This window comes from Scardinius erythrophthalmus (genome assembly GCF_964197995.2).
Source record: "Scardinius erythrophthalmus genome assembly, chromosome: 2".
NCBI lineage: Eukaryota > Metazoa > Chordata > Actinopteri > Cypriniformes > Leuciscidae > Scardinius > Scardinius erythrophthalmus.
In genome coordinates this window covers 23,889,369-23,915,268 of record NC_138222.1, presented here as the reverse complement: position 1 = coordinate 23,915,268, position 25,900 = coordinate 23,889,369, and the positions used below count along the sequence as shown (strand labels likewise).

The 25,900-nt window shown below is 38.5% G+C and overlaps 2 protein-coding genes across 4 annotated transcripts in view; one reads left to right on the top strand and one right to left on the bottom strand.

Moving 5' to 3' along the window:
- Window positions 1-15,513, bottom strand: part of hspa12b (heat shock protein 12B) — a 25,439-nt gene extending 9,926 nt beyond the window's left edge. Inside the window, exons 1-8 of one of the 3 annotated variants that reach the window (XM_081392985.1) lie at window positions 15,361-15,513; window positions 7,113-7,157; window positions 6,885-7,028; window positions 4,756-4,847; window positions 3,249-3,343; window positions 1,650-1,774; window positions 1,381-1,567; window positions 1,045-1,149 (exon numbers count right to left, since the gene is read on the bottom strand). In XM_081392985.1, coding sequence (XP_081249111.1) covers window positions 1,045-1,149; window positions 1,381-1,567; window positions 1,650-1,774; window positions 3,249-3,343; window positions 4,756-4,801 — 558 coding nt within the window. In that variant the 5' untranslated portion in view covers window positions 4,802-4,847; window positions 6,885-7,028; window positions 7,113-7,157; window positions 15,361-15,513. Of the gene's footprint in view, window positions 1-1,044; window positions 1,150-1,380; window positions 1,568-1,649; window positions 1,775-3,248; window positions 3,344-4,755; window positions 4,848-6,884; window positions 7,332-15,360 lie in introns of those variants that run through there. The other 2 variants (XM_081392984.1, XM_081392983.1) reach the window with 2 other exon arrangements.
- Window positions 15,258-25,900, top strand: LOC308707011 (polyadenylate-binding protein-interacting protein 2B-like). The gene is made up of 4 exons (XM_081393032.1): window positions 15,258-15,449; window positions 23,447-23,607; window positions 23,854-24,024; window positions 25,228-25,900. The coding sequence occupies exons 1-4, from the start codon at window positions 15,443-15,445 to the stop codon at window positions 25,282-25,284; spliced, it is 396 nt and encodes a 131-aa protein (XP_081249158.1). The 5' UTR covers window positions 15,258-15,442; the 3' UTR covers window positions 25,285-25,900.

The following is a 25,900-nucleotide window of genomic DNA, read 5'->3' as shown; positions in this document are numbered from 1 at the left end:
GATTTGGACCAAAGCCACCGCACACTACTGCTCTACATTACACTGGGGGTTCATGTTCAGTCTGGCCTTAGATGGAGAATAACCAAGCCAATAACAGCACTGGGAAAATGTGTTTCGCAGACAAAAAAAATCAAATAATTAGTAAGGCAAATACAAAAAAGTAAAGTACAAAGATTTTTTTTTTTTTATCAAATACAATTTAAAAATGATATAATTCTATGACAATTCTATGACATTCTATAATTAATATCCATCCATTCTCTAAACCACTTGTTGTCCTATGTAGAGCCATGGGTATGCTAGAGTTTAAACCAGCATGTTGGGCCAAAGGCTAAATTTAATATATAATTTCAGTAACACTTTAGAATAAACCCATAATAGGTAACTATGCATGCAGGAAGTAATGCAGGATAAATGAGTAGTACTACATTAACACTTCAGTTACTTATAAGGAAACAAGCTTATCTAATCAGTTAATAATATCACATTTAGGACTGAGACAGTTCCTTATTAGGTAATCAGTAATTACTGAATGAGATTAGCCATGAGATTAGCCTAATTTATAACTATCAACAAACTAACTATGATAAATTATAAAGAATTACCAATTAATTGTGAATTACTCTGTAGGAAATATTAGTGAACTGGACCATTATTCAAAACATTTTCTTTTTCCACTTATGTAAAAATAATAGTCCAGATTAGTAGCTCTTAAAGGGTGACTATGTAACACTTGAGTACTTAGTGATGCATTTTATAACATTATTCAGAATAAAACAGACAACCGATTACATCTAAGACACGTTAATGTTGTGAAAAATTGGTAATTCTTTATAATCTGTCATAGTTATTTGATAGTTATTAATGACTCTAATATCATTCAGTAATTACTGATTTCCTGATAAGGAATTTGATATACTAACTGATTAGTTAAGCTTGTTTCCTTATTAGTTAACAATAGTAGCTAATTTTGTCGCTGGAGCAGTACATGTGTGTGTGTGTGTGTGTGTGTGTGTGTGTGTGTGTGTGTGTGTGTGTGTTCACCTTTAAAGCATGTTCTCTGAAGAACCTCAAGGCATGAGAAAACACTTCAATGGCCCGAACTCTTCTTCCACTAACTGACTCCAGCTCAGTCTCCATAGATAGATCCTATAGAAAAGCAAGAAAGTCTGCTGCAGAAATGCTCACAGAAGTGTCATAAATAATCCACTCCCCTTATGCTTTGCTTCAGACAGATAATAGATATGGCTTCTTCATTTTAGACAGTGTTGTGATACCTTATCAACAATGCTTGATGCCCCTAAGCTGAGCACTTACCATACCTGAATAAATTCTACTATAAAAAAAAACAGTCAATAAAAAAGTAGATTATGTGTTTACACTGGTGCTGTGGATTTTCATTTTGAATTTGTCAAAGTAGAGCCAGTGCCCGGCCTCCTCTGGGTCAAGGTCATGGTAGCTGTCTCGAGCTGCAAAGCCAAAACTGTGGAACCGGAGGTCAGGGGTCAACAGCAGACAGGTTGGACTCTTCTGATTGGCTACACCAGGGTCGCCACCCTCCCACCGCCTGTTAGAAAATGTAGGGTCAGATATGGGCAGGGGAGTTATAAGAACTTATAATAACTTCAGGATACAGATATCATAAATACCTCATCATGTGAATGGTCTCAGGATCTTCTGTGAAACTGAAGGCATAGCCACTGGAGGTGGTGCCAAAATCTATAGCGACCACCACAGAAAATGGATGAGCCACACACGGTCTCAATTCTGTCCTCTACAGAGAGAAAGAAAGAAAAAAACAAGGTAGGTTATTTAATAGAAAATAAATCTATTGCCTTATAATATTTTCAGAGGGGTGACTTTACAAAAAAAATTCTCCCTGGTACGGAGAGTAACGGACTCCACCTTCTCCCTCGCTCCTCTTATCTCTAGATCATTTCCCTGACCTGAGTGTTACATTGACTAAACACATCAGAAGGGAGTGTATCATGCATCACTTTCAGCTTATGTTCATGCCAGTATTTTTTTGTCCATTTAAAGGTGATTTAAGTATGTGTTTAAAAACTCGAGACTCAGGACAGTGGAATGAAAAAAAGCAAGGTTTAGAGAAGCATTTAGAACGCTGTGAGCCACAAGACGCAAGTACATCGGGCAAACGCGTACGTCTGGCGCATGCTTACATCGAACAACAATGGAAGGGTAGAGCAGTGAAATGAAAAAAAAAATAAGGTGACATTCACACCGAATGCAATTTGGCGCTTAAATATGCGAGAAGCACAACAGTGCAATGAAAAAACGCAAGGTCTGTTTGATTTTTAAAGTTGATCTTCTTGTGAATGAACGCAATGGTCCAAAACATCAAAAACTATGGATAGCATACATGCACACATTCTGTAAGACCACAAGTGTATTAAGTGTGCCATTTGGGACAGGGCCATTGGCCATGAGTTTGAGGCAAGACTATGTGTTTGTCCAACCAACAGCAGACAGAGACCTTGAATTTATTTTTGCAATTCGATTTTGTGAAGTTGGTGCCTTCTAGACTGAGAAAACCCAGAAAATGTATTTTTGGCTCATGTGGATGAAAGACAACAACTCCCAGAATGCACTTGCTTCGCTGCCCTACGAGGCCACTCCCAAGCCACGCCTACCGGTTACAGAGGGCAGTATCGGAAGAAATGATACAACTAAGCTACTAGTTGACTCGAAACTGAAAAGACGGCGTTTTATCGTGAGATCCCACCCCCTATGGGTGGCTGAAAACATGTGGAACTAGCTCCTACTACTGGCTGTAGTCCCTAGCCTCTGGCCAAAAAAGCCTCAGATGATGCAAAATGAAAAAAAATTCGTCATCGGACTTTTTTTTCCAGACACACAATACAGAAATCTCTCGTCTCAGGGGGACATGAGGGAGGGAAGCACGGTTATTCGAAAGTAATACCGGGTTTCTACTGATACAAAGCTTAATGCTAATCGGTGAAGTATCCCTTTAAGTGAAAAAAGTCGGCTTTCAAAGGAAACGTTTTTGTGTGACCACAGATTGCAGTGCACTTTAACTGGAGGATGAACTAATGATAGTGCTGTTTTCAACCAACTGACTGAGTGCTAAGTAAAGAAGCATAATTGCATATTTCTGGTGGGACCACATCCTCTTTTAACATAACTGTAGTTTGAAGCATCTGATTTTGCCATTTAATCCAGGTTTATCATATAAAGTGCTAAATAGAGAGGTTCTGTCATGATCTTACCGGAGAGGGAGAGGGAGTAAGAGGAGTGATACTGCACTCATTTCTGGAAGGAGATGGAGAACCAGATGGAGATGTAGAGGCTGATCTGTCTTCACCTGAAAAAGAAGGAGACAAGATAAAAAGATTGATTGAGGGATAAAGGGAGAAATCCTAGAAATATTTTAGAAATGAGTTGCTCATGCATTGAACTGGAAAAACAAGAACAGGACTCCCTGTATGTAGAAACACCAGAGTGGCTGAGCAATTAAGAGAATTCAGGAATTTCTGGAAAATTCCATATTGGTTTTAAGCCCAACTGGCATGTGTTTAGCGACATCCGGATTTCCAATGGATGGTTTTGTTGGGAAAAATTCTGTGGGTCATTTTAGATTTCATATCACCTTACATGCTGAATGGCCTTATACCTTTATAAAAGAATACATATAACCAACATTTCAGAAGTATTTAAAATTCAATTACTGGGTAATAACTAGGTACCCTGAATCTACCCCTAAACCATAACCTAAATCCATGTAGTTACCTTCAATTTCCAGGACTTTATAGTAAAATAAAGTGCAACTGATCTTTTCCTCTGTATTATGATGTACATCGAAGTGAAACGGCAGGGACTTGGTTCTACATTAACTATTGATTGGATTTTAAGATGTGCTGGAGGCAGATCTGAATCCCAGCTTCTAGTCGATTGTGGACTTAGACACATTATGTCATCAGAGAGAAGTTTCACCGGAAGATCGAGTTGACATTTTGATTAAAAATTACAATGAAACATATACAGGGACGAATAATTTACAATCGGTTCATTATCATACATTTAGGAAATAGATGATAGACTTTAAAACCTGGACAATTCTATTCAAATTCATTTGAAAGCTGTTTTCTATCCTTATCTAACACAGGAGTTATATGTGCATTCTGCATTCTCTTCAACACTTTAACACTTTGATTTGTGGTGTCTCATATCTGTGGCAACACTGGCAGCAAGGAATTTCAGGAGCAGAATTCCAAACATTTCATAATTCCTAACACGGTCAAAAGTGTGCGTACATTTTCCAGGTCAAAATGAATTCCATGGCAAGTGTTATCAACATGGATTGACCTCTTCCAGCAAGGTCACTCTAATATGTTGTCAAACGAGCACACACTCAAACATGGGTGTAATTCACTCAAGAGTATGACAGGAATGTTATCGACATGTACAGATATTCTCAAGAGTGCAGAGCGTAGATAAGAGAGGGTCACACCCCGGTCCAGTATTGTTGATGGCATAGACAGGAATTACAGCATAATTCCTGTGGAAATGTGTGGATGATCACAGGTTTCAATTCAGCTTAACAGACTCAAAATCTGCTGTATATAAATTCTGGTTGTATAATGCAAAAGCACTTGTTCAACTATTATAACCTAGGTTCCCCTAGGATGTTACACAGATATGATTATTTTTATTTTTTTCATCCAAGTCTTAATTTAAAGTATCATTTCCCACAGAATAATTTTAGTGAAATGTTACCTGGCACTTGTAGACTGTTGGTACTGAGCTGCAGGACGTCTGTCATTGTAGAGGTCACAGGGCTTTTACAGCATAACAGGGAAAGAATAACTCTGAAAGGTGAAGCAGAGTTTAATTATTAATATTTGACCATTTTTCTTTAATGATGTAAAATGTACATTTTAAATTACATTCAATTAAAAATTCCATTGTAGAAACGTATGAAAATAATGAAAATGATTATTAAGATATGTACATGAATTCAAGATTTTAGGGAAATATGTTATTTGATTTTACTTCATGAATATCCCAGATTACATTTTAGGGGGTCTGTATAAATATTTTTTAAAAGAACCATAAGAAATCAACATGAATACATCTTAGATTGCATTTCGTAGAATGTGGCACATGTTTTAAACACATTTTTTCATAGACATTCCTATGAACTATACATTTATATTTTTTGTCTCTCTCTTTCTGAAACCTATTAGGACATCCCAGCTGCAGCAACAAAAGCATGGCATGATGTGTTAGTGGGTGTGTATTAATCATGCTGTTTCCCAAAGCTCTTGTTGGGCTCTGTTTTCAGACTAAATGATCTGAAACGGGAGAGAAACACAGAAATGTGTTAAGCAAATGTTAAATGCTAGCCTGATATCACACAAGTACTAAATTCTGTGTTTAGTTTACAATACAATGGATTTACAGTAATTTCGTGTATCTAATGAACACAGAGGGAAAAATTAATATGGTCTGAAATTCAACCCCATGTCCCCCCACCCCCAAAGTGTTCCCCTTTCCCCCTATTTTCCCCATGCCTCTTGCCTTAATCTTTTCTTTGGACTCGTTCCCTTTTTCTTTTTCTTCCACTGTTAGTTTCAATCCCTCTCAATGTGTGTGTGTGTGTGTGTACACGTGTGTGTGCGCGCGCGTGTGTGTGTGTGTGTGTGTGTGTGTGTGTGTGTGTGTACATGCTTGTGTGTGTGCATGCATGTGTGCTCAGGAGAGTAAAAGGTTTTTGGAAAAGGAGAAAAGGTGGAGAGGGAGAGGTGAGGGCCTCCCACAATACATGTTTAGTAAATGGATCTGACTGGAATATACTCTCCAGATGCTCAAATCTGGGATGTAGCCTACCACATTTGGCATAGAACACTTTATATAGATCAAACTTGCAAACCTTTCCACAACAAAGAACATTTTTCAGAAATGTTCTTTAGCAGAAAACGTATAGACATTCGTAAATCTAAAAAGTAAAATCTAAGAGCCCATTGAACTTGATTGCCTTTGAATATGATTTATCACTGCCTCTCCATATGGTTTCAGACACACTTCATACAGATTACAAATGACATCACAGAGGCTTTCTGGCACTGAGGCTGAGTCATTTGAACAAAGAAATGTTTCTTTATGGTTATTTTTTTCTACCTGTTTTGCACAGGTTGTTGTTTGAGCCTATGCATAATTTACAGTATTCACTTATAAAGTTGTGCACTTCAGCAATATAAGAAAACTGTGTATCCCTTATTTATAGTATATAATAATATGTCATTTGATTTAATGTTTTTGTATGTCTAGTCTTCATATTCAATGTTTTTACGAACTTCATTATGATTCATAATGAATTTAAAGCTTCTGTCTGAGACATTTCAGTTGTTTAACTTGTGAACTCTTTATATTTCACCATCCATAAGCAGCTTGGCATATTGTCGACTGCCACTGAAAATAATTTCAGCGTGTACTTTAGTTTGTTAAAACCACAGACACACATATTGTTTCCTCTGAGAGTTTTCTAGGAAAATCTTCCAATTAATTTCCATCCAAGAGCTACTTGTGACACAGCGACACTGCAGAAGCTGAGGTCAAGCATGATGAATTACCGACCCCTTTCCTACTACATTACAGTTATAGTCATTTTGGAGGATGTGCAAAGTCGTATTTCAATGTCTGATAGGTAATTATGGTCAGCATGTCCACTAGAGTCCCATTTGTCTTTTTATGTTATACTAGAGTATCATTAAGTCACCCATCTCTCTTGAAAACACCCGTCAATCCCACTCCTGTCAGTCATCACAGCATACAAAAAAAGACAAAGCACTGCACCTGATGCTGGTCCCATGAAACATTTCACTCTTTAGCATGTTTGTACTCACCCTTTTGTATAGAATGTTCCAGTGTCCCCTGCCTGGGGTTGTTTAGTCCCTGATCAAAGTTCAAAATCCTAAAAGGAATTGGATGTTTCAGAAGCGGAGTCTATGTAATGATGCTGTTTCCCAACAGAAGTTTCAGCCAAATGTCTGAAAGAAGAAAAGCACTGAATGTTTGATCTAAAGTTGAAAAAAGTTTGAAAAGTGATCAGATCCAAAGAATATTCCACTGACTTCTGATATTTCTCTGTTTCTGTATCCCAGCAGTCAATCCGTCATCTGCAATGGAATGTCAGGGAGGAATGGTTGAGAGAGCCACACACACACACACACACACACACACACACACACACACACACACACATGTACAGGGGCTGGATATGAAGGTTTCTCTAGTGAAGGGGGAAAGGGAGGGGATCTGACTTCATACTGACACAGATTCAATCACTGTGTACCGGTGTGTTTGTTGGAGTGGAAGAGAGAGAGAGAGAGAGAGAGAGAGAGAGAGAGAGAGAGAGAGAGAGAGAGAGGGTGGAGAGTATTTGGAGTGGTAGCGTGCACTGATTAAGTCATCCGATCCCCCCTCCCAATGTTTCCCCTCTTTTCCTTCTGCCCACCCCCTGCATCCAACTCTTTCTTCCCTCTCAGCTTCTCTTCCAGCTCGATCTTTTTTCTTGTCTTTCCTGTCTTCTCTTCACTCTCTGTTTCCTTTCTCTCTCTAACAAAACTCTAAACTAGAAACCTGTTTAAAACAGTTTAAAACTATACATACATACAAACAAATGCATTTTAGCTCATCGATGTTGCATTAGTTTGACCTGCTTATTGTAAATGTTCATGAATTCTCATGTGAGGTCACATTTTTAACAAACGCACCTCTGCACAAACAGAACTACAGTTTTGTCGAGGCCATGATTCTGGTGTGCATGGGTGGTTTCTGTGGAGTCTCTATGTAGTTGCTTAGGTGTTATGAGTGGTTTAGCCTGATGTTATGTGGTGGTTAGGGTGTTCTAGGCATAGATATACATATACATCATATAGGCTAGTATGAATGTAATCCAGACATACTACATCTGCCATGTTGTCATTATCATGTGACCTACCAGCATCAGTTACATCACTTTACTGTCATTCATAAATTCACAAAATCACTTACAGTAACTGTCATTCTCCTCATGGGATAGTAAAGTGTCCATCGTATACACACTTCAGAATAGTAGGTCATCCGGGTACTTTTTGCCTATACTCTTATCTATACTGTTAGTAATGTGAATTCGGACATACTTTTGTTACATACTGTTTTTTGCCTACTAAATAGTAGACAAGTATGCGATTTCCGATGCAGCCTTAGTTCTTTTTCTTATTCTTTTCAGTTTATTGGTGGTTGGTAGACCAACTTTTGGTGCATTACTGCCACCAACTAAACTGGAGTGTGAAGAATTGATGGGACTCCAAAAAAAAAAAAAACTATATTCTTAACTTTTATTTATTTTAAAAACCTCAAGAAGATTACATATTGCATCGGAATTCTCCCACGTTTTTTAGACAGAAGACTTTCTATTGACAGTTTTCTATTTTCCATTTCCTGCAGCTTAATTTTTATATGCCAAGCAGTGTATAAGGATGTGTTTTTTTTTTAGTTCATCAGTTACAATGGTTTTTGATTTGCCCTCATGTGGCTCACCTGTGTCTTGTTAATTACCTTGTTTAGTCCCTTGTGTTTCTTGGTGTATATATATATAGCCCTATATATAGAAGAGTAATTTTGAGTTTATTTTGATTAAAGAAAACTGCTTGCAAATAGATCCATCTTTTTTCTGCCTTTTTGCAACCCCTTGCTAACTGACCAAAACAAATGGATCTAGCAGCAGTTCAGATCCTCTTCCTCTAACAGGGGGATCTGTCCCTTGAGGAGCACACACAGAGGTTTCTTGATTTGGTCCCCTTCATGTCCCGTATCAGCCTGTGCTATTCACTTCTTCGGCCCTGTCTCCATAGACTCCCTTCAGCCCTTTGACTCATCATTTGCTGGCTCCACCTAGCATCTTGGATACACCTTGGGCTTCCAGTTCGCCAGCTCTGTTCTGATGTGTCGATCTTCTAGATCCACCACAAGCCTCCAAGCCCACCACTCTACCTCGACCCGTCGACCAATAAGCTCTACCTGGGACCTTGTCCTTATGGCTCCATCTGGCTTCCTTGTCCCTCATGCTCTGCCCTGGTAAGTTGTCACTCTGCCTTCACCACAGACTTCTGGGCGTTCGTCTGCATCTCGGCCCCCCACGCCTTCAGCTCCGTTGGGCTCCTTCCCTCTGACCCCACTTAGTCCTCAGCTGCAGCAGCTCCACCTCTGTTCTCTGGCACTTTGGCTCCACCTCTGTTCTCTGGCACCCTGGCTCCACCTCTGTTCTCTGGCACTTTGGCTCCACCTCTGTTCTCTGGCACCCTGGCTCCACCTCTGTTCTCTGGCACCCTGGCTCCACCTCTGTTCTCTGGCACCCTGGCTTCACCTCTGTTCTCTGGCGCCCTGGCTTCACCTCTGTTCTCTGGCACCCTGGCTCCACCTCTGTTCTCTGGCACCCTGGCTCCACCTCTGTTCTCTGGCACCCTGGCTTCACCTCTGTTCTCTGGCACCCTGGCTCCACCTCTGTTCTCTGGCACCCTGGCTCCACCTCTGTTCTCTGGCACTTTGGCTCCACCTCTGTTCTCTGGCACCCTGGCTCCACCTCTGTTCTCTGGCACCCTGGCTTCACCTCTGTTCTCTGGCACCCTGGCTCCACCTCTGTTCTCTGGCACCCTGGCTTCACCTCTGTTCTCTGGCACCCTGGCTCCACCTCTGTTCTCTGGCACCCTGGCTTCACCTCTGTTCTCTGGCACCCTGGCTTCACCTCTGTTCTCTGGCACTTTGGCTCCACCTCTGTTCTCTGGCACCCTGGCTCCACCTCTGTTCTCTGGCACCCTGGCTTCACCTCTGTTCTCTGGCACCCTGGCTCCACCTCTGTTCTTTGGCACCCTGGCTTCACCTCTGTTCTCTGGCACCCTGGCTCCACCTCTGTTCTCTGGCACCCTGGCTTCACCTCTGTTCTCTGGCACCCTGGCTCCACCTCTGTTCTTTGGCACCCTGGCTTCACCTCTGTTCTCTGGCACCCTGGCTTCACCTCTGTTCTCTGGCACCCTGGCCTGTTCTCTGGCACCCTGGCTTCACCTCTGTTCTCTGGCACCCTGGCTTCACCTCTGTTCTCTGGCACCCTGGCTTCACCTCTGTTCTCTGGCACCCTGGCTCCACCTCTGTTCTCTGGCACCCTCTGTTCAAGAGATGTTCTCTGGCACCCTGGCTCCACCTCGGCCACTCATCCCCACAGCTCCGCCTTGGTCTCCAAGATCTTTAGTGTCACCCAGTCTCTTTGGCTCTTCTTGTCTCTCTCTTTTTCCTCTTTGGTCTCTCCTAGTTTCCTAGTTCATTTTCAAGCGTATCATTGTCGTGTAAACATACTTTAAGTTCATCAGTTACTATGGTTTTTGATTTGCCCTCAGTGCCTCATCTGTGTCTTGTTAATCGCCTTGTTAAGCCCCAAGTGTGTGTGTGTGTGTGGGGGGGGGGGGTCTGTATATATATATATATATATATATACACAGACCCCCCCCCCCACACACACACACACTCTTGGGACTTAACAAGGCGATTAACAAGATATATATAGTCTATATATAGTCTTCTTCCTTATACAGTAATTTCTCAAACATACAACACTTTAAGCAAAATATACAATGTCTGCTGACAGCAGTAATGTTAGTCAAATTTTGTTGGCGCTCACGTGGTTTTTGAAATGTCTCTGGTTTGTTCAAATGCCCTCACAAATATTCTTCCTTCTAACCATTTCTCTTGAACAAGAAAACTTTTCATGGATCTGTATATTTCCAGTTTTCTCATATTTGATTTGAGTTTAGAACACATTGCTAATGGCATTTATCTCCCTGAGCCATCAGGGCGAATCTCACAAAGGTCATTAGAAAGGCTACCAAAAAAAGTCCTTCTACTTTTTTAGCCTTTGTTTACTGACAGAGACCCTCACATCTTCTCTGTTCCATATTTGACTGTTTATTCATGGCGTATCCATTCACAACTATCAGCCGACTCACTCCAGCATGTTCTGCCCAGTCTGTGAATAAACACTCCAGACCACACATTGCTTTCTTGGTCAGACAGGAAGCAACCAAGTGAGTTAAGAGGAAGTGAACAACCCCCGACTAAGTTACTCGTGCTGCACACTGAACCAGGAAGTGCTTTGGCTCTGATCACGAACACACCCTAAAGCTTCCTCTTTTACACACCACCCTTCCGCTTTCAGAAGGGCTGCCCATTAGCGTCAGCCTCTCTTTAGCAATCAGAGTTTTGTAACTTATTGCACCTGCTCTTCTCTTAAATTAATTGATATATATGCTCCCTATCAGTTCTGCCTCTCATCTAAATGATTTTATTTATCACCAAACATGTCATATTATCAACATGTAAATAGTCCATGCATGTGCAAGTGCTAAGTGCACATGAATGTATGCCTTCCAGCCTTGCCTTTTCCTGTGACTGTTGTCTGTACTTGAGGAAAAGGTGGGTCCACTCCTCTGACCTCAGTCACACACACACACAGACACAGACACACACATTGCTATTTTCAATGAGACTGCCACTTTAACTCTATTGTAATGCTAGAATTACTAGCGGACTACAGCCACACCATCAACATCTACACACCCCTGGCCCATATAACAACAAGCTGGAGGATCTGGGGAACCCAGTGTTAGGGTGGTTTTCATAAATAATGATCCTGTGATACTGTCAGGAAAGAAGTAGTATAATTGGAAGTCCCTGAGAGAAGCAGCATTTGGTGTTAGGCCTATACTCTTTTATGGACTGGTGAGTTTTAGACAACAACAACAAAATAAGTTTATTTGTGCGATGAGAAACTGTAAGGACTCTTTGTTCAAAATAAAAACCTCACTAATTGACTACTATGTGTAGTCTTCTTGCAACAAATCAGCATTGAGGAGTAGCGCTTTATGATTCAACAAGAGGGGCATTTCAAGCTTCTCCCTTATAGGCAGAAACAAATGACATAGGGATGCACTTTAATTCAAGCAGGTCAAACAATGTCAGTACTGATATAATAGTGAAAACTCACTGGAGATGTTGAAGATAATTGTGTCATAATCAAATTATGTTTAAGTTGTCACCAAGTCTAATACAAACCAAACCAAACCAAACATAAAATGCACTTGTACTAAGCATGTAACAGAGTCCAGTAAGGATTGCTCATGAGGAGTCATAGGGGCTGTTTACATGAACTAAAAACAAAAACGTTATGCGTTTTGGGCGTTCATTTACATGACAACGCCGTTTTGGGGGCTTAAAAAAGCAAACTTTTGGAAACGTGTTTCAGGACACGTTTACACGACAAAGACGTACTAAAAACATTTTCCTTTGCGTTTTTAGCGTACAGGCGACAACGCTGTCAAAACGATCCCCGTTCACACGGATCCGTGAAACCGACTAAAAATGCTGTGTTATGCATACCAAGGCCAGTGGTTGGCAATGTCACTTTGTAAACACCATGCACCTATAGACTGAACACGCAATGCGTATAGGCTACGAATGACACCACCGTTTTCACAAATTCACGTTTTTGTAGTTTACGCAGAGACGATAACAGTATCTTATACAAAACTAGCTCTTTTAGGGGGCGTTTACACGACATGACACAACCATTAAAAATGGAACTAAAACCAGAAAAACGTTTATAAACGTTAACGTTTATGACAATGGTGTTTGGGGGGCCTGAAAACGCTAACTTTTGAAAATGAGTTTCAAAGTGCAGGTTTTTGAATACGATACCGTTATCGCGTCTCCGTGTAAACTGAAAAATGATAAACATCTTTGGAAACATCATGCGCATGTAAGTAAAGTTAATTGTAATGTACTTGTAATGTAAACAAACCCTTAGTATAGCTGAGGCATATGCCCACCCCACCAGAATTATGCGTTTTTAAATATCTGAACAAAATATCCTGTGTGTTAAAACTAATGATTTATGTTACAAGAAAAAAAGCTACAACATCTTAAACAATGCTAAGATGGTTTGGTCACAGAAGAATTTAGGGTACTTTTCAACAAGTCAGGCTGGGAAACCTCCTGACCAGCCACCCAAAATCAGTCAAGTAGCCTAGTTTGACCAGGACTGTGAGAAATGTTTAAACCACCTTAGAGCAAAACAGCTTAGGCAATTTTAAGATGCTTTCCCCTCACAGAAGGGATCTTTAAACTGTTGTGTCAGGGATTATTGTAAACAGCTTTATTACGCCACCTGCTGGACATCTCAAAAAAACTTGAAACAATTGAAAACTATTATTGGTCATATTGTATGCCTTGCCTACACTTCACACACACACACACACACACACACACACACACACACACACACACACACACACACACACACACACACACACACACACACACTTTGGATATTTGTATTTTATGAGGACTCTTCATATACATAATTATTTTTATACAGTACAGACTTTAGCCTATACTATCCCTTCTCCTATAACTTAACCCTAGGCCTACCTACAGAAAATATTCTTCGTTTTTACATTTTTTACATTAAAAAAAAAACACATCAGATAACGATAAACAATTATAACAAATATTACAGGAAAAATGAACACTTTACGAAAGAAGTGACGTTACGGAAAGTTAATAGCCTTAATAAATTCCACTGGATCAGCCAAGCAGTAAAATGATCTTAAAGATGAAAAGATGAAAGCCTGATCGTTGTTGATGGTTACAAAAAGTCGACTGCGTGTCTGCAATTTGCAAACAAAGTTACTTATAAAATGCATAGCAATAAAATGGAACAAAATTCAAAACATCTCCAATCAACTGAAATGTGAGTGTGATCAGCTGTGGTCACGTGACTAGCACATTTGGTGATTTACGCAGTAGCACATAGAGAACATCAAGAAGACAAAGCGACACGGTTCCTCTGTCAGCTCTTTTCCAGTGTGTCCTCTCATTTTCACTAGTCAATATCCGATCAGAGACTGGCCCGCGTCCTGACTATCTTTCTGTCTACAGAAATATTTCCTCTGGTGTGTTTGATGTAGTTGCCATCGGAGGAATTTAAAGTAAGTAGCGAATAACAGACAGTCATTAAACATTACATCAGATAGAAATATGGGGCAGCATGAACCATATTATAAAGAATTGTTGTGTTATATTACTCGGTTTTAAGGGAATTTTAATGCATATAATATGACTATCCTATACTGACAGGGAACTGCCATATCTTCCTTGTTAAGATCATATCACATTTTGAAAAACAAATTAACCTGTAGATTTTTTTTTGCATGCACAAACAAACATTGTTTTCCTGCACCAACTCGTTTCTTTTTAAACAATCAAATATGTTACTATATTCCAGAAAATAGTTGTGCTTTTTTTAAATAGACTGGAAAATGATCAAACGCTCAGTTGAATAAAATAGGATAAAGTAGATTCATGTGTATTTTATTTTTGTGTTTCTGAGAGATACAGGGAGGATGCATGTTAAGTTAAATGAATCTTCTTTTGATTAAAATCTTTTCAATTCACTATGTTCACAAAACGATTATTTCATGATTCACATTAAGCCGACAACTGGAGAGTTATTGTTTAAGATTTGATATGACAGTTTGATCAACAAAGAGTTGGTCTAGTAAACAACCTATTATTTTATTAAATCGTGCAAAATATTTAGCCTAATGAATGTTGAGCATTAGTGTAATTGTGACTATATATTTTTAGATGCAAAAAAAAAAAAAACTACAACTAGGAAATGAAATTACAAAAACTCTTATATAAAAAAAATATATATATATAGTTATTATATAGTTTTTATAAAAAAACAACGGAAAAACTGCCCACAGAGGAACATCTTATGTAGAACATCCTACGCTGCATGGTATGTCAGAAGTCACGTTATGACGTAATTACGTAAGGACGTACAATAAAAGCTGAACTGTCTTTTTAAAACTAGTTGATAATACACTCGAAAGAACCGATTCGCTTATTCTGGTTTAGGCTACTCTGTCATTACTTTGGCATGCTCATGCCTTACTGTTTTTGCGCAATTTTATCACATTCATTCACACATTCTTCTGAAAAGCAGTTTTAAAGAAAAAAGTTTGTAAACAATCAGCGGTGTTTGTTTGTTTATTTAATAATGTTATTTATTTTTGCTATGTTCAACATTCGTGTATAAATATGGCAAATTATCAAACGATCAGATAAAATAACCGCATTTTTAAGTTGTTGTGTTTGAGAGAGACACAAACACAGAGGGAGGCGGGTTGATGCATGTTTGTTTAAGCAGGAACCACATGACCGTCTTGCTCGTAATGTGTTGTGTTTCTCTAATGGCAGTCAGCCATCTCATCTCAGCTCACCTACCTTGCAAATTAAGAATTAATCATTCCGTACAGTGTTAACTCAACATTTCCAAGAGATCTGACGGATATTACAAGCGTCAGCGATGCCAGGTACGATATTTGCACGGTTTTCGTAGCTTTCTGTAGCTTACACTGTGTTCCTCTCGGTGTGTGTGTGTGTGTGTGTGTGTGTGTCTTTGCGCGTCTCGACCTGACTTCACAGCGTCTGTCCGTCTCTGTCATTGACTGGACACTGTCTTAATGTCTAAAAAGCAGTTCCGACAGCAAATATGGCCGTGCAAACTGAGTATTGTTTGATTGTCTGTCATGTTGGAGTGCTTTACTTGCTACACGTTTAACACTGCGTTATTTGCAACTCGTATTTGTTACGAAGTTCTTCTAGATAAACGGATAACTCGCACGTCATTCCAAGGGGTGTTGAGGCCCACCTTGGCTGGCTGTCAGTTTATGGTAGTTTACTCTCATTGCTGCTATTTTTTTCTTCTAACATGCCATATCCTATTCAGAAATGCCATGGAGCTGGGCTATATTAGCGTTGTTGAGAGCTTGTTTGTCCTCTAAATAAGTTATTCTGCCTTTCTCGGTGTAATACTGTAACAGTGGATTACATAATTGGCTTTGAGAGTGTTTATAAAGCTCGTGCAGGGAACGGTGTAACGGATAATTAGTTTGTGTGGTTGTGTTTCGGCGTGTTCGTGTTTAAACGCATTTATTATTATTTTTTTCCCCAAAGATTTAATGAGTTTGTTTACTATTTTCTGTTTATTCGCCTGTGGCCAAATGTCAGACTGCTTGCTAGTTTGGGTTGTAGAAGTAAAGGTTATCTGTGTGTTCAGGCTGTTGTTTAGAGATTTCTGACACTGGTGTCTGTATTAACACACATGCAGAGGCGTGTTGTTGCATAAGCTCCAAGTTTTCTGCAGTCTGTCACGCATGCTACACATCACTTTGTGTTTGAAGAAAATGTAACTTGTATAACCACTGCTATTATTAGCTTCTTAAATCGACCCAGTTGTCCTGACTTAGTTGCTTGTCTTGTAGGGGCGAAAGAGGAATCCTGAATCTGTGACTGTGATTAATGGATGGTTTGACAAGTGAGCTGATTAACATAGTCTCTGAACTCGACCAAGGAGTTATTTTGTTGACCTTATATCGCTGTATATTTTATTGGGACCATGAAAAGCCATAAAACAGTCTGTAGTAGGATGTTGTAGACTAGTTTTGTAAACTTATGTTTACGACAATGGACTATGATACATAGATGCTTGTGATTTGGCCTTGTCCTATATTTTAAAATGAGGGCAGACAGATTCAAAAGAGAGTACAAACAGATTTGTAAGCTTTGTAGCTTAACTGACTGAGTGTTAAGAAAAAGGGGTCTAGTTTGTCAATATTATAAATGCTGTCTGTATCACATTCGCTGGCCTAATTAACATCTGTGTGTGTGTGTGTGTGTGTGCGTGTATGGCACTGTGAGGAAGATGCTACCTATACATTTGAGAGGTTTTTTTTTTTTTGTTTTCTTTCACTAGCTACGTTCACATTGTCAGTGTTTGGGATTGACAACTGCATTTACTTACAAGTGTGAGTCTCAAAACAAACTGTTTACACAGCTGCTTACAATAGCTGCTCGAGTACTGTCTGTATTTAAAGGGGTCATCAGATACCCATTTTCCACAAGTTGGTATGATTCTTTAGGGTGTTCAAGTAAAGTTTGTAATATACTTTGGTTAAAATTCCTCAATGGTTATGTAAAACAACACCCCTTTTACCTCCTCAAAAACCGCTTTGTTTTCAGTGACCCGTTTCGGTGCATATCTCTTTAAATGATAATGAGCAACTGCTCACCCCACCCCTCTCTTCCATGGGGGTGTCGAATGGCTGAGGGCAGAAATATGCTAATACGGGACAGTCTGTCAGTGGTCGTGGGCGGAGCATGAGCGTTCATAGTGCTCAGAAAATCAGTGATACATAGACAGTATATAAACTGGACACAGCGACCCCATAGGTTTCAACGGAGAAAAGTGAAGTCAATTAGAAGCACTCACTTCCTGATGGCTGAGTGTACTGCGCAGACTCAAACTGAGCTTGACGACGTAGATGTGACGTGAGCAACCCGTCTGTCTTCTAGTAGCTGTGCCAAGAGAAATCTGAATCATTCCCTTCCGAAACTTGCAGAGACGGAGAGTGTGAGTAGGAGGTGTCCATGAGCTAGGAGCGGGAGAAACTTTTGCTAAGTATTTTGATTAGTTACTTTGTCATTTTGCCTCCACGTCCCCCCGATTGCGTGCGAGCGTCTCCTCCTGTCCATACGGTAATTTCTCTACTGTGCGACAGAGAGTCGCGTGGTTATGACGCAATCGTTAGCCTATCTTTACAAAAACTGCATCTACGGGGCCATAACGTAAGATACAAGGTAATGGAGCCTTTTATACATTTTCGTGTTTCTTTAGAAATAAATAATGGACAAATGGAGTCTTTAAACGCCTCAGATGTAAAGTTATTCGCTGTCAAAGTGACGCCAAAATGAACGGGAGCCAATGGAATGCTAACAGCAGGTGATGGTCTGATAGCCAATGGCGGCGCCCGGGAAAGCTTCAATGTTTTCCGAAACACTGCCCCCCGATCAGTGACAGTGATCAAAGATGGCGATGTCCATAAAAATGAAAAGTCTTATTACGTTTGACATAAGTGTTCAGTTGAGGTGTGAGTTCATCTGTCAAATCTTCATTAACAGACAATAGCTTTTTTTTTTTATACCACAAAACCAACAGAAGCAAGATTTAGAAGAGAGTGACTTGATCTAAAACCTTTAGCCTAAATGAAACCGCTCATATGGCTCCAGAATCACACATAAAAACCCGCTAAACTCTGTACACGCTCATGTGCAGTGTCTCTCTTACACTGTATGACATGAAAGACAGCTAGTTCACATGGCACAGGGTTTGCATAAAATGCAGTTGTGAGTCCTGAAAATGTACAGGTGCGAGTTCAGTTGTAGAATGCAGTTTTGAGTTCAGTAAATAACCAAGCTGTGTGAATGCAACCATATTGAGGATTCAAATACTGGGCTGACAAGCATATTCTGCTGCTTTGTGAGCCGTCTCTGCTGGCTTAGTCACACTCACTAGGGGTGTGTAAAGGTGCTTTTGGAGGAATGGTTCGTTTCCACAATGTAGCATCCTAACACAGATTGGAGATCATAATGGATTGATTTTGAATGCTGTACATACATATATCTATTATTATCCTCCTAAATAGCACTCCACAAGAGAAACTTCACTTACATTTGATTTCAATAGAGTTTAAGGTAAGGCAGTGGCACAAAACGTAAAATACATAATACATACACATAGGCCTACTAGGTAAAAGAAGTTATTTAGATTGACCTATAATTTTTTATTATGACATTATTATTATTATTATTAACTTGGGAAATTAAACTGATATTTGCTTTAGAATTTTTTTTAAGTTATTGGAGTACTCAGCATATCATAAAATATTTTAAATTGCAATAATATTGTATCGTGAGGCCTCTGGTTACTCCCACCCCTAATATGTATGTAATGCATTGAAACAGTTTGTTTGTACAAACATGTTTACTTGTGTGTAAAAACATGTAATATTGAATTAATGCAGTTAAAAACCCAAACTAACACATTCTTACATGTGAAAAGGTTATCCCATTTCTTTGGGAATTTAAATCTCGGTGGTTTCATAACTAGCAGAAGCTTTGCAATGTTGTGGCATCATTGATTCTGATGCGCTGACCGTTGCAAGATGGCGTGTGCTGACTTGTCTAGAGCAGTCGAATGTGGCATCTACGTATACATATCTATGGAGTAGACGTGGCTGTCTTGAAGAGGCGACAGATTGAGGCTGCAAAATTTTGATGGATTAACCCAAAAAGTGTATTATAACATAACATGGGCTCAGCATTGCAGATTAATGTTTTGTCAGAACCCTTGTATCAGTGAAGTCGTACTCCGTTTGCTATCTATCACCTGTCAGGTGTGTGTTTAAAGCCCCCAGTCCTTCATCTAAGTAGCTCATCCTCTCATGTCATCGCTCACAGATGAGCTTATTTCCTCCAGTGATGTCACTGCTATTATTAAGCCTTAAGTCTCTGATCTCATACGCCAACGTAACACACATTAGACAGACAGCCACAAATGTTCTGTTAGTGGTTCTGCTACCTTCTTACGAACTGAATACGGCACAGTACGACATATTGCCTACTGTCTTTTCTTAAATATAGGAATTGTAACAATAAATCAAACAACAGTATTCTACATCGTACACCTCACTATTAGTCACATGACTTAATGTACTTAATTCAGCAAGACACAACCACTTTTTAATCAAATGATGAGTCAAAGAAAGATGTAAAAAAAAAAAAAATCATGGCCTTTTTTTATTAATACACTGCCTATGGAGGCAGCATTCAGCTTCAGGCTTCAGTCAATGCTTGTAAGCAGGTGAAACCTTTTTTTTTTTTTTCTCAACCTGCTTTTTCTTGCTGTGCTGCAACAGGTTAGACCTGTCACAGACATTCAGGGGTGTCTAATCCTGCTCCTGCCCCATTGTCCTGCACAGTTTATCTCCAACTCGCCTCAAAACACCTGCCTGGAAGTTTCTATGCCTAGTAAGAACTTGATGGCGCTCGCTGGTTCAGGCGTGTTTAATTGAAGTTGGAGCTAGAGTTGCAAAATTCCAGGAATTTTCAAGGCTGGAAACTTTCCACGGGGAATTAATGCGAATAACCTGTGAATTTTCAGAATTGCAGGTTAGCCTACAGTATAACAGGGAACTTAAGCAAAAATCTTCCAGATTTAATGCAATTTCAGTTGAATTTCCACCCTGCACATTCCTCAATCACGGGCCACACCCCCTGCATGCACTGTGCATTCCTCCATAACATGCACATTTGATCAAAATACAGAAAAAACAATATTGTGAAATATTCTTACAATTTAAAATATTGGTTTTCTATTTTAATATACTTTAAAATAGAATTGATTTCTGTGATGCAAAGCTGAATATTTCATCAGCCATTACTACAGCCTTCAGTGTCACATGATCCTTCAGAAATCATTCTAATATGCTGATTCTAATATCAATGTTGGAAACGGTTATGCTGCTTATTTTTTTTTTTATTTTTATAACCTGTGATACTTTTTCAGGATGATGGGTCACACTTTAGTTTAGGGTACAATTCTCACTATTAATTAGGCTAACTATTAAATACGACTTTTGCCTCAATAAACTCCTAATTACTGCTTATTAATAGTTTTATTAATAGCTTATTAAACATTTCTTGCTTCTAACAAAAGACAGAACAATGCCTAAAAGCTGTTGTGTGACAGGGTGTACAGCAAACAAGCTAAAAAAACAGAACTTTTTTATAAGCTACCGAACCATAAAAGCCAGCCTTTAAGGAGACAAAAGTGGATACAGGCAATTAGACGTGAAGCATCAGCTGGAAGAATGGGTACATTTAATCAAATAGTTCATATTTAATAGTAAATATTAAAGTGGACAAATAGCAGTTGGCCCAAGCTACAGCTTGCTAACACACATAGCTAATATTAGCCTTCTAATAGCTAACTTGTCCCATCATTTTAGTAATCTAAATGATAAAAAAAAGTCTTTCCTTTTCCTTTAATCCTCCCTTATCGGGCTTATGCTACTCTGAACAATGCCTGAACTTCGTATTTTGAGCACGTCTTGCATTGTTTTTGCCTCTTCACGATGACTCGCTTAATTTAGTCCTAATGTGCAAGTCGCTTTGGACAAAAAACATCTGCTAAATTACTAAATGTAAATGTAATTTACTGCACCCCTGCTTCCCTCTAACTTTTATAAAGCCGAGGCTATGTGCTTTGACTATTATTATAAGATGAAGCGATCTAAGCTATTGATCTTTGTTAGGTTGGTTAAATGATTCAATCAAAGAGTTGTAGATTTCAGGGTATTTCACGTTGGGCCATTGAGTTTGATCATTTCTCCAACAAAAGGAAGGTAAGGAAAAGGGGCACTGACATAGACCAATACAATTTAGTTTCTCAATATATATCCTCCTCTCAGGTTTACATATAGTGTGGTGAAATAATCCTTTGAAATGATAAAAAATAATGAATGTTTCAATTTTTTTTGCATATCCTGTCGCCGATTACGTTCCGCATCAGTGTAGCTCTCAGAGTAATATGACATGTTGGGCACTCTCTCAATTGCCTGTATCCACTTTTGTGTCCTTAAACGCTCTTATTTTATTTTTTTGGGTCGACAGCTTCTAAAAACTTAGTTCTGGGTTTTTTAGCTTGTTTTCTGTACACCCTGTCACACCTACACATAGCAGCTTAGACATTGTTTTGTTTTTTTGTCAGAAATGACAAGGAGGCAACTTCAGGCAATTCAAAGTCAATGTTTATATGTGAGCCCGCTTATCTAAACCAGGTTTGAGATATGGTTGTGTCAACTAAACCTACTCTGAAACTCAGAGTTTGTTCAGCTAGCTTCATGCCCACACCTTTTAATGGCTGTGTGAAATAAAGGTGTTGTTAAGATTCTTCAGCCATTTTATTATGTATCAGGTTCATTGTTCCCTCTAGTGTTTACAGCAGGCATTACTGTTGACGCCTGCAGCTGAGAAGAAACGTGCATGTGTTTCGAGTTACTTAGGTGTTTCTGTTTGTGCAGATTTTTTAATGCATTGTTCAGGGTTTAAGACGTGCAAGAATGCATAGTTTATTGCCAAAAAATCAGAGAAAGAAACACAACCAAATCAAAAACTATCAGGATTTATTTGGGAATCTACATTACATATATTTTTAGTGTGTGCTGTTTATTAATTTAGTTATTTTGATGTATAATTTTGTTTATGACCTTAACAGGCCAACATGGTGAGTGTTCAGCCATGTTGCATCATTGTGGAATGTGATCCTGTCCATGTGTGGTTGTGTTTAAGTATTATGACAAGCCTTATGCAATAGTGTTTAGCATTATACTAGCCTATATAAACAGCTACTCGCCTCATGCCTCCTTTCAGCAGCCCTGCACATGCCCTACTCTTACTTTTAATTTAACAAATTATTGTAAAATATTTCTCTAATTCTTCATTGTTAAATTTGCCATTCAAACGTTTAGATGGATTAAAAAAATACTTTTTATCCTGGAAGGACTGAATAAAAGGAGCAAAAGTGACAGTACAGACTATAAAAAAATTCAAAACGTTTTTTTTTTTTTACTTTTTATTGATTAAAAAAAAAACTGAAACAAATCGTTTCACGCTTTCCATGAAAAATATTAAGCAGCACAAATATATAGAATAGAAATGTTTTTTGAGCACCAAATCAGCATTTTAGAATGATTTCATAGTAGAATGATGTGACACTGAAGCTGGGAGTAATGGCTGCTGAAAATTCAGCTTTGAATTTGAACAAAGAATAATTTTAAATACATTTATTTCAAATTGTAATATTTCACAATAGTTATAGCCTATATATATATATATATATATATATATATATATATATATATATATATATATATATATATATATATATATATATATATATATATTTATATATATATATATATATATATATATTTTTTTTTTTTTTTTTTTTTTTTTACTGTATTTTTGATCAAATGAATTCAAGCCTTGTTGAGCTTAAGATACTTTAAAAAATATCTTACTAAACCCAAACCTTTGAATGGTAGTTTGTGTATGATTTAATAATACTGAATATGTATTTGGAATGCATGATGTATATGTGTCGTCCACTTTGTCTGTGTATTCTTTTTGTGGTCAGTTCAAATAGTTTGCTCTCTTAGTACACACCAGATTTTTGCTGTATTTTTTGTATATTATTTTGATGTTTGAACTTGAATTTGCAGAATGTTACACTCCAGGTGGCAGTTTCAGTTTGCTTTCTTGAAACAAAAAAAGTATACATTTAAAATAGCTGCTCATCTTGTGTAACAAAACAAAATATTATATGTATTATTTATAATGTTATTGCTATCAAAATAAGACATGATTTTTGTGTTGGTGCATCCATAATATGCATGTTTATCTTTTTCAGAGCCAGCAGAAATGAACGGGCCTGACGTAGCAAAGATGTCGGGCAGTGGGGTTTCAGGAAGTGAGGGAAAGGATCCAGTAGCCAATGGCCATGCAGAGAATGAGTCCAACCCTTTTGCAGAGTACATGTGGATGGAGAACGAGGAGGAATACGATCGGCAGGTCTGTACACTTACAGCCCGTTAGAAACACACAAACTCAGCAGTTGATCAGGTTGGGTTTTTCAGTATGACTGAGGTGTGTGTTAGCGTTCAGTTCAATTCAAAGTTTTACATTTTTAGGAGCATTTGGAATTCTGTGGCTCTTGAAATGCCAAATTTAAATTGTAAGGCTTTACACATTATTATATTTGTTTAAATCAGCTTGGAAGTTAACTTTTACCTTATTGTCAATTTGTTTATATCTCAGGTAGAGGAGGAATTGCTTGAGCAAGAGTTTTTAGAGCGCTGTTTCCAAGAGATGTTGGATGAGGAGGATCAGGATTGGTTCATTCCTGAGAGAGACCTCCCATCAGTCGGACAGATTCAGCAACAGCTCAACGGGCTTTCTGTCAGCGACGGCAACGCAGAGGAAATCTTGGTAAGCTCACAGACATTCAGTGTATAAAATAGTCAAATAATCTTAGAAGTATAGGCTAGTACACCCAAAATTGTCATCATTTACTCACCCTCACGTCATTTCTTGTTCTATGAAACACAAAGATATTTTGAAGACTCTTTGTTTAAACAATGTAAGTCATATAGTGCAACAGTGGAGTTCCTAAAGTAAAAGGCCATTCATTTGATGAACTGATTTTGAATAAGTTATGTACCAACCTTCTGTAAGCCACAAGATTGTTATAATGATGGTAAATGGTTTTGTTAAGGCCATTGTATTTTTTAAATTATTAAACAGTGGAATTCCTGGTCAAAATAAATAAATACATTACGGATGATTCTGCAAAGAAATCTCCATTAATCAAAGAATCACAAGCAGCAATTCCTGCCCACTCCTATGAAGCACTTCAAATGATAATGTAGTCAGTCTTCCGAGTCCTTGTGCTGGATTTTTGTAAATGCATAATTTGCTATAAGCTTGATAAATTAAATTATCTCGCTCTCTGTGTGTGTATACCAGTCAAACGTTTGGATGCATTAAGGTTTTTAATGTTTTCGAAAGTATAGTCTCTTTATCTCACCAAGGCTTCATTGATTTGTAAAAAAAAAAAAAAGTAAAAAAAACAGTAATACTGTGAAATATTATTACAATTTAATTAATTATTTATTCCTTATTAATTTATTCCTGTGATGGCAAAGCTGAATTTTCAGAAGCCATTACTCCAGTCTTCAGTGTCACATGATCCTTCAGAAATCACTCTTAAGATCATTTCATATTATTATCAATGTTGAAAACAGTTTTGTGTTTGTGCTTCATTGGATTGTAGTCCTTCCCTCATTAAAGCCGTCAAGTACAGGCTTGTATCTTTTGTGTTGCTTCAAGTCAAAGTTTGTAATTTTGTGATTCACCAAGTAGATGGCTGGTTTGGTTCATTGTTTATAACAAATACTTTTTTTAAATGATTCCTATGGGAGAAATGAATGGGACAAATATTTCCGATACCAAGCCGCTGAAAAAAGTGGTCTGGAACTGTTGCACTCTATTGGAGTCCAAACCAACACTGGAAACCATTGACTTTCATTGAATGGACAAAAAATATCTTTTACGTTCCACAGTAAATAATAATTAAAAATAAAACACTACTTTGTCAGATATATTGTAATTGATTATTCTCTTTGTCCCCAGCGAAAGAGCATCTTAAACCCTGAAGCCAAGGAGTTTGTGCCTGGGGTGAAATACTAAGGATCATCGTTCCTCCTCTCTCATGCAAACATTGGATCATATACTCAAAGACTGTTGTGCCCATGTTTTTGGATGGTCACATAAATGCACTCTTCTACACATTTTCGAAGGGGCAGGAATACAAATTTATTTTTTGGGGGGGGGGGTGGGAGATGATTGTCTATAAGCTTTATATTTCTGTTATGTATAAACCAAGGGTATTAAGTTGAAACACGACCTCTAGGAGGTGCTGTAACTAGCTAATATCATACTCATTACCAGGCTGTTTTATGTTGTTCTTCCCTTGCCGAAAGGGCCGTTCTTGTCATTGTTTCACAGTTTGTGCCTGATCGGGTCTTTGCTTTCCCTCCCCCGTTTTTTTTGTTTTTTAATTGATATTTTGTCACTGGAAGTTTTGATGCATCTGTTCAGATTCCTGAGTTTTAAGGGGTGTGGCCGTAAATGACTGGGGGTGTGGCTGGTGGTGGACGGAGCCCTTGATTGGATGCTGAGGAAAGGATGTTGGGGAGTTCACATGAATTCAACTTTTGATTTTGAATTTGAATCGTTACACGCAGGACTGAATTTCATTTAAAAAATGGAAGGAAAAAAGGCAAATAAAGAAGAAAAGTTCGTA

Bases quoted from the DNA above. Each gene is read 5' to 3' on its own strand.
- LOC308707011 (XM_081393032.1), top strand. The intron at 23,608-23,853 runs GTCTGTACACTT...TTTATATCTCAG, and splicing joins AGGAGGAATACGATCGGCAG to GTAGAGGAGGAATTGCTTGA. The intron at 24,025-25,227 runs GTAAGCTCACAG...CTTTGTCCCCAG, and splicing joins GCAACGCAGAGGAAATCTTG to CGAAAGAGCATCTTAAACCC.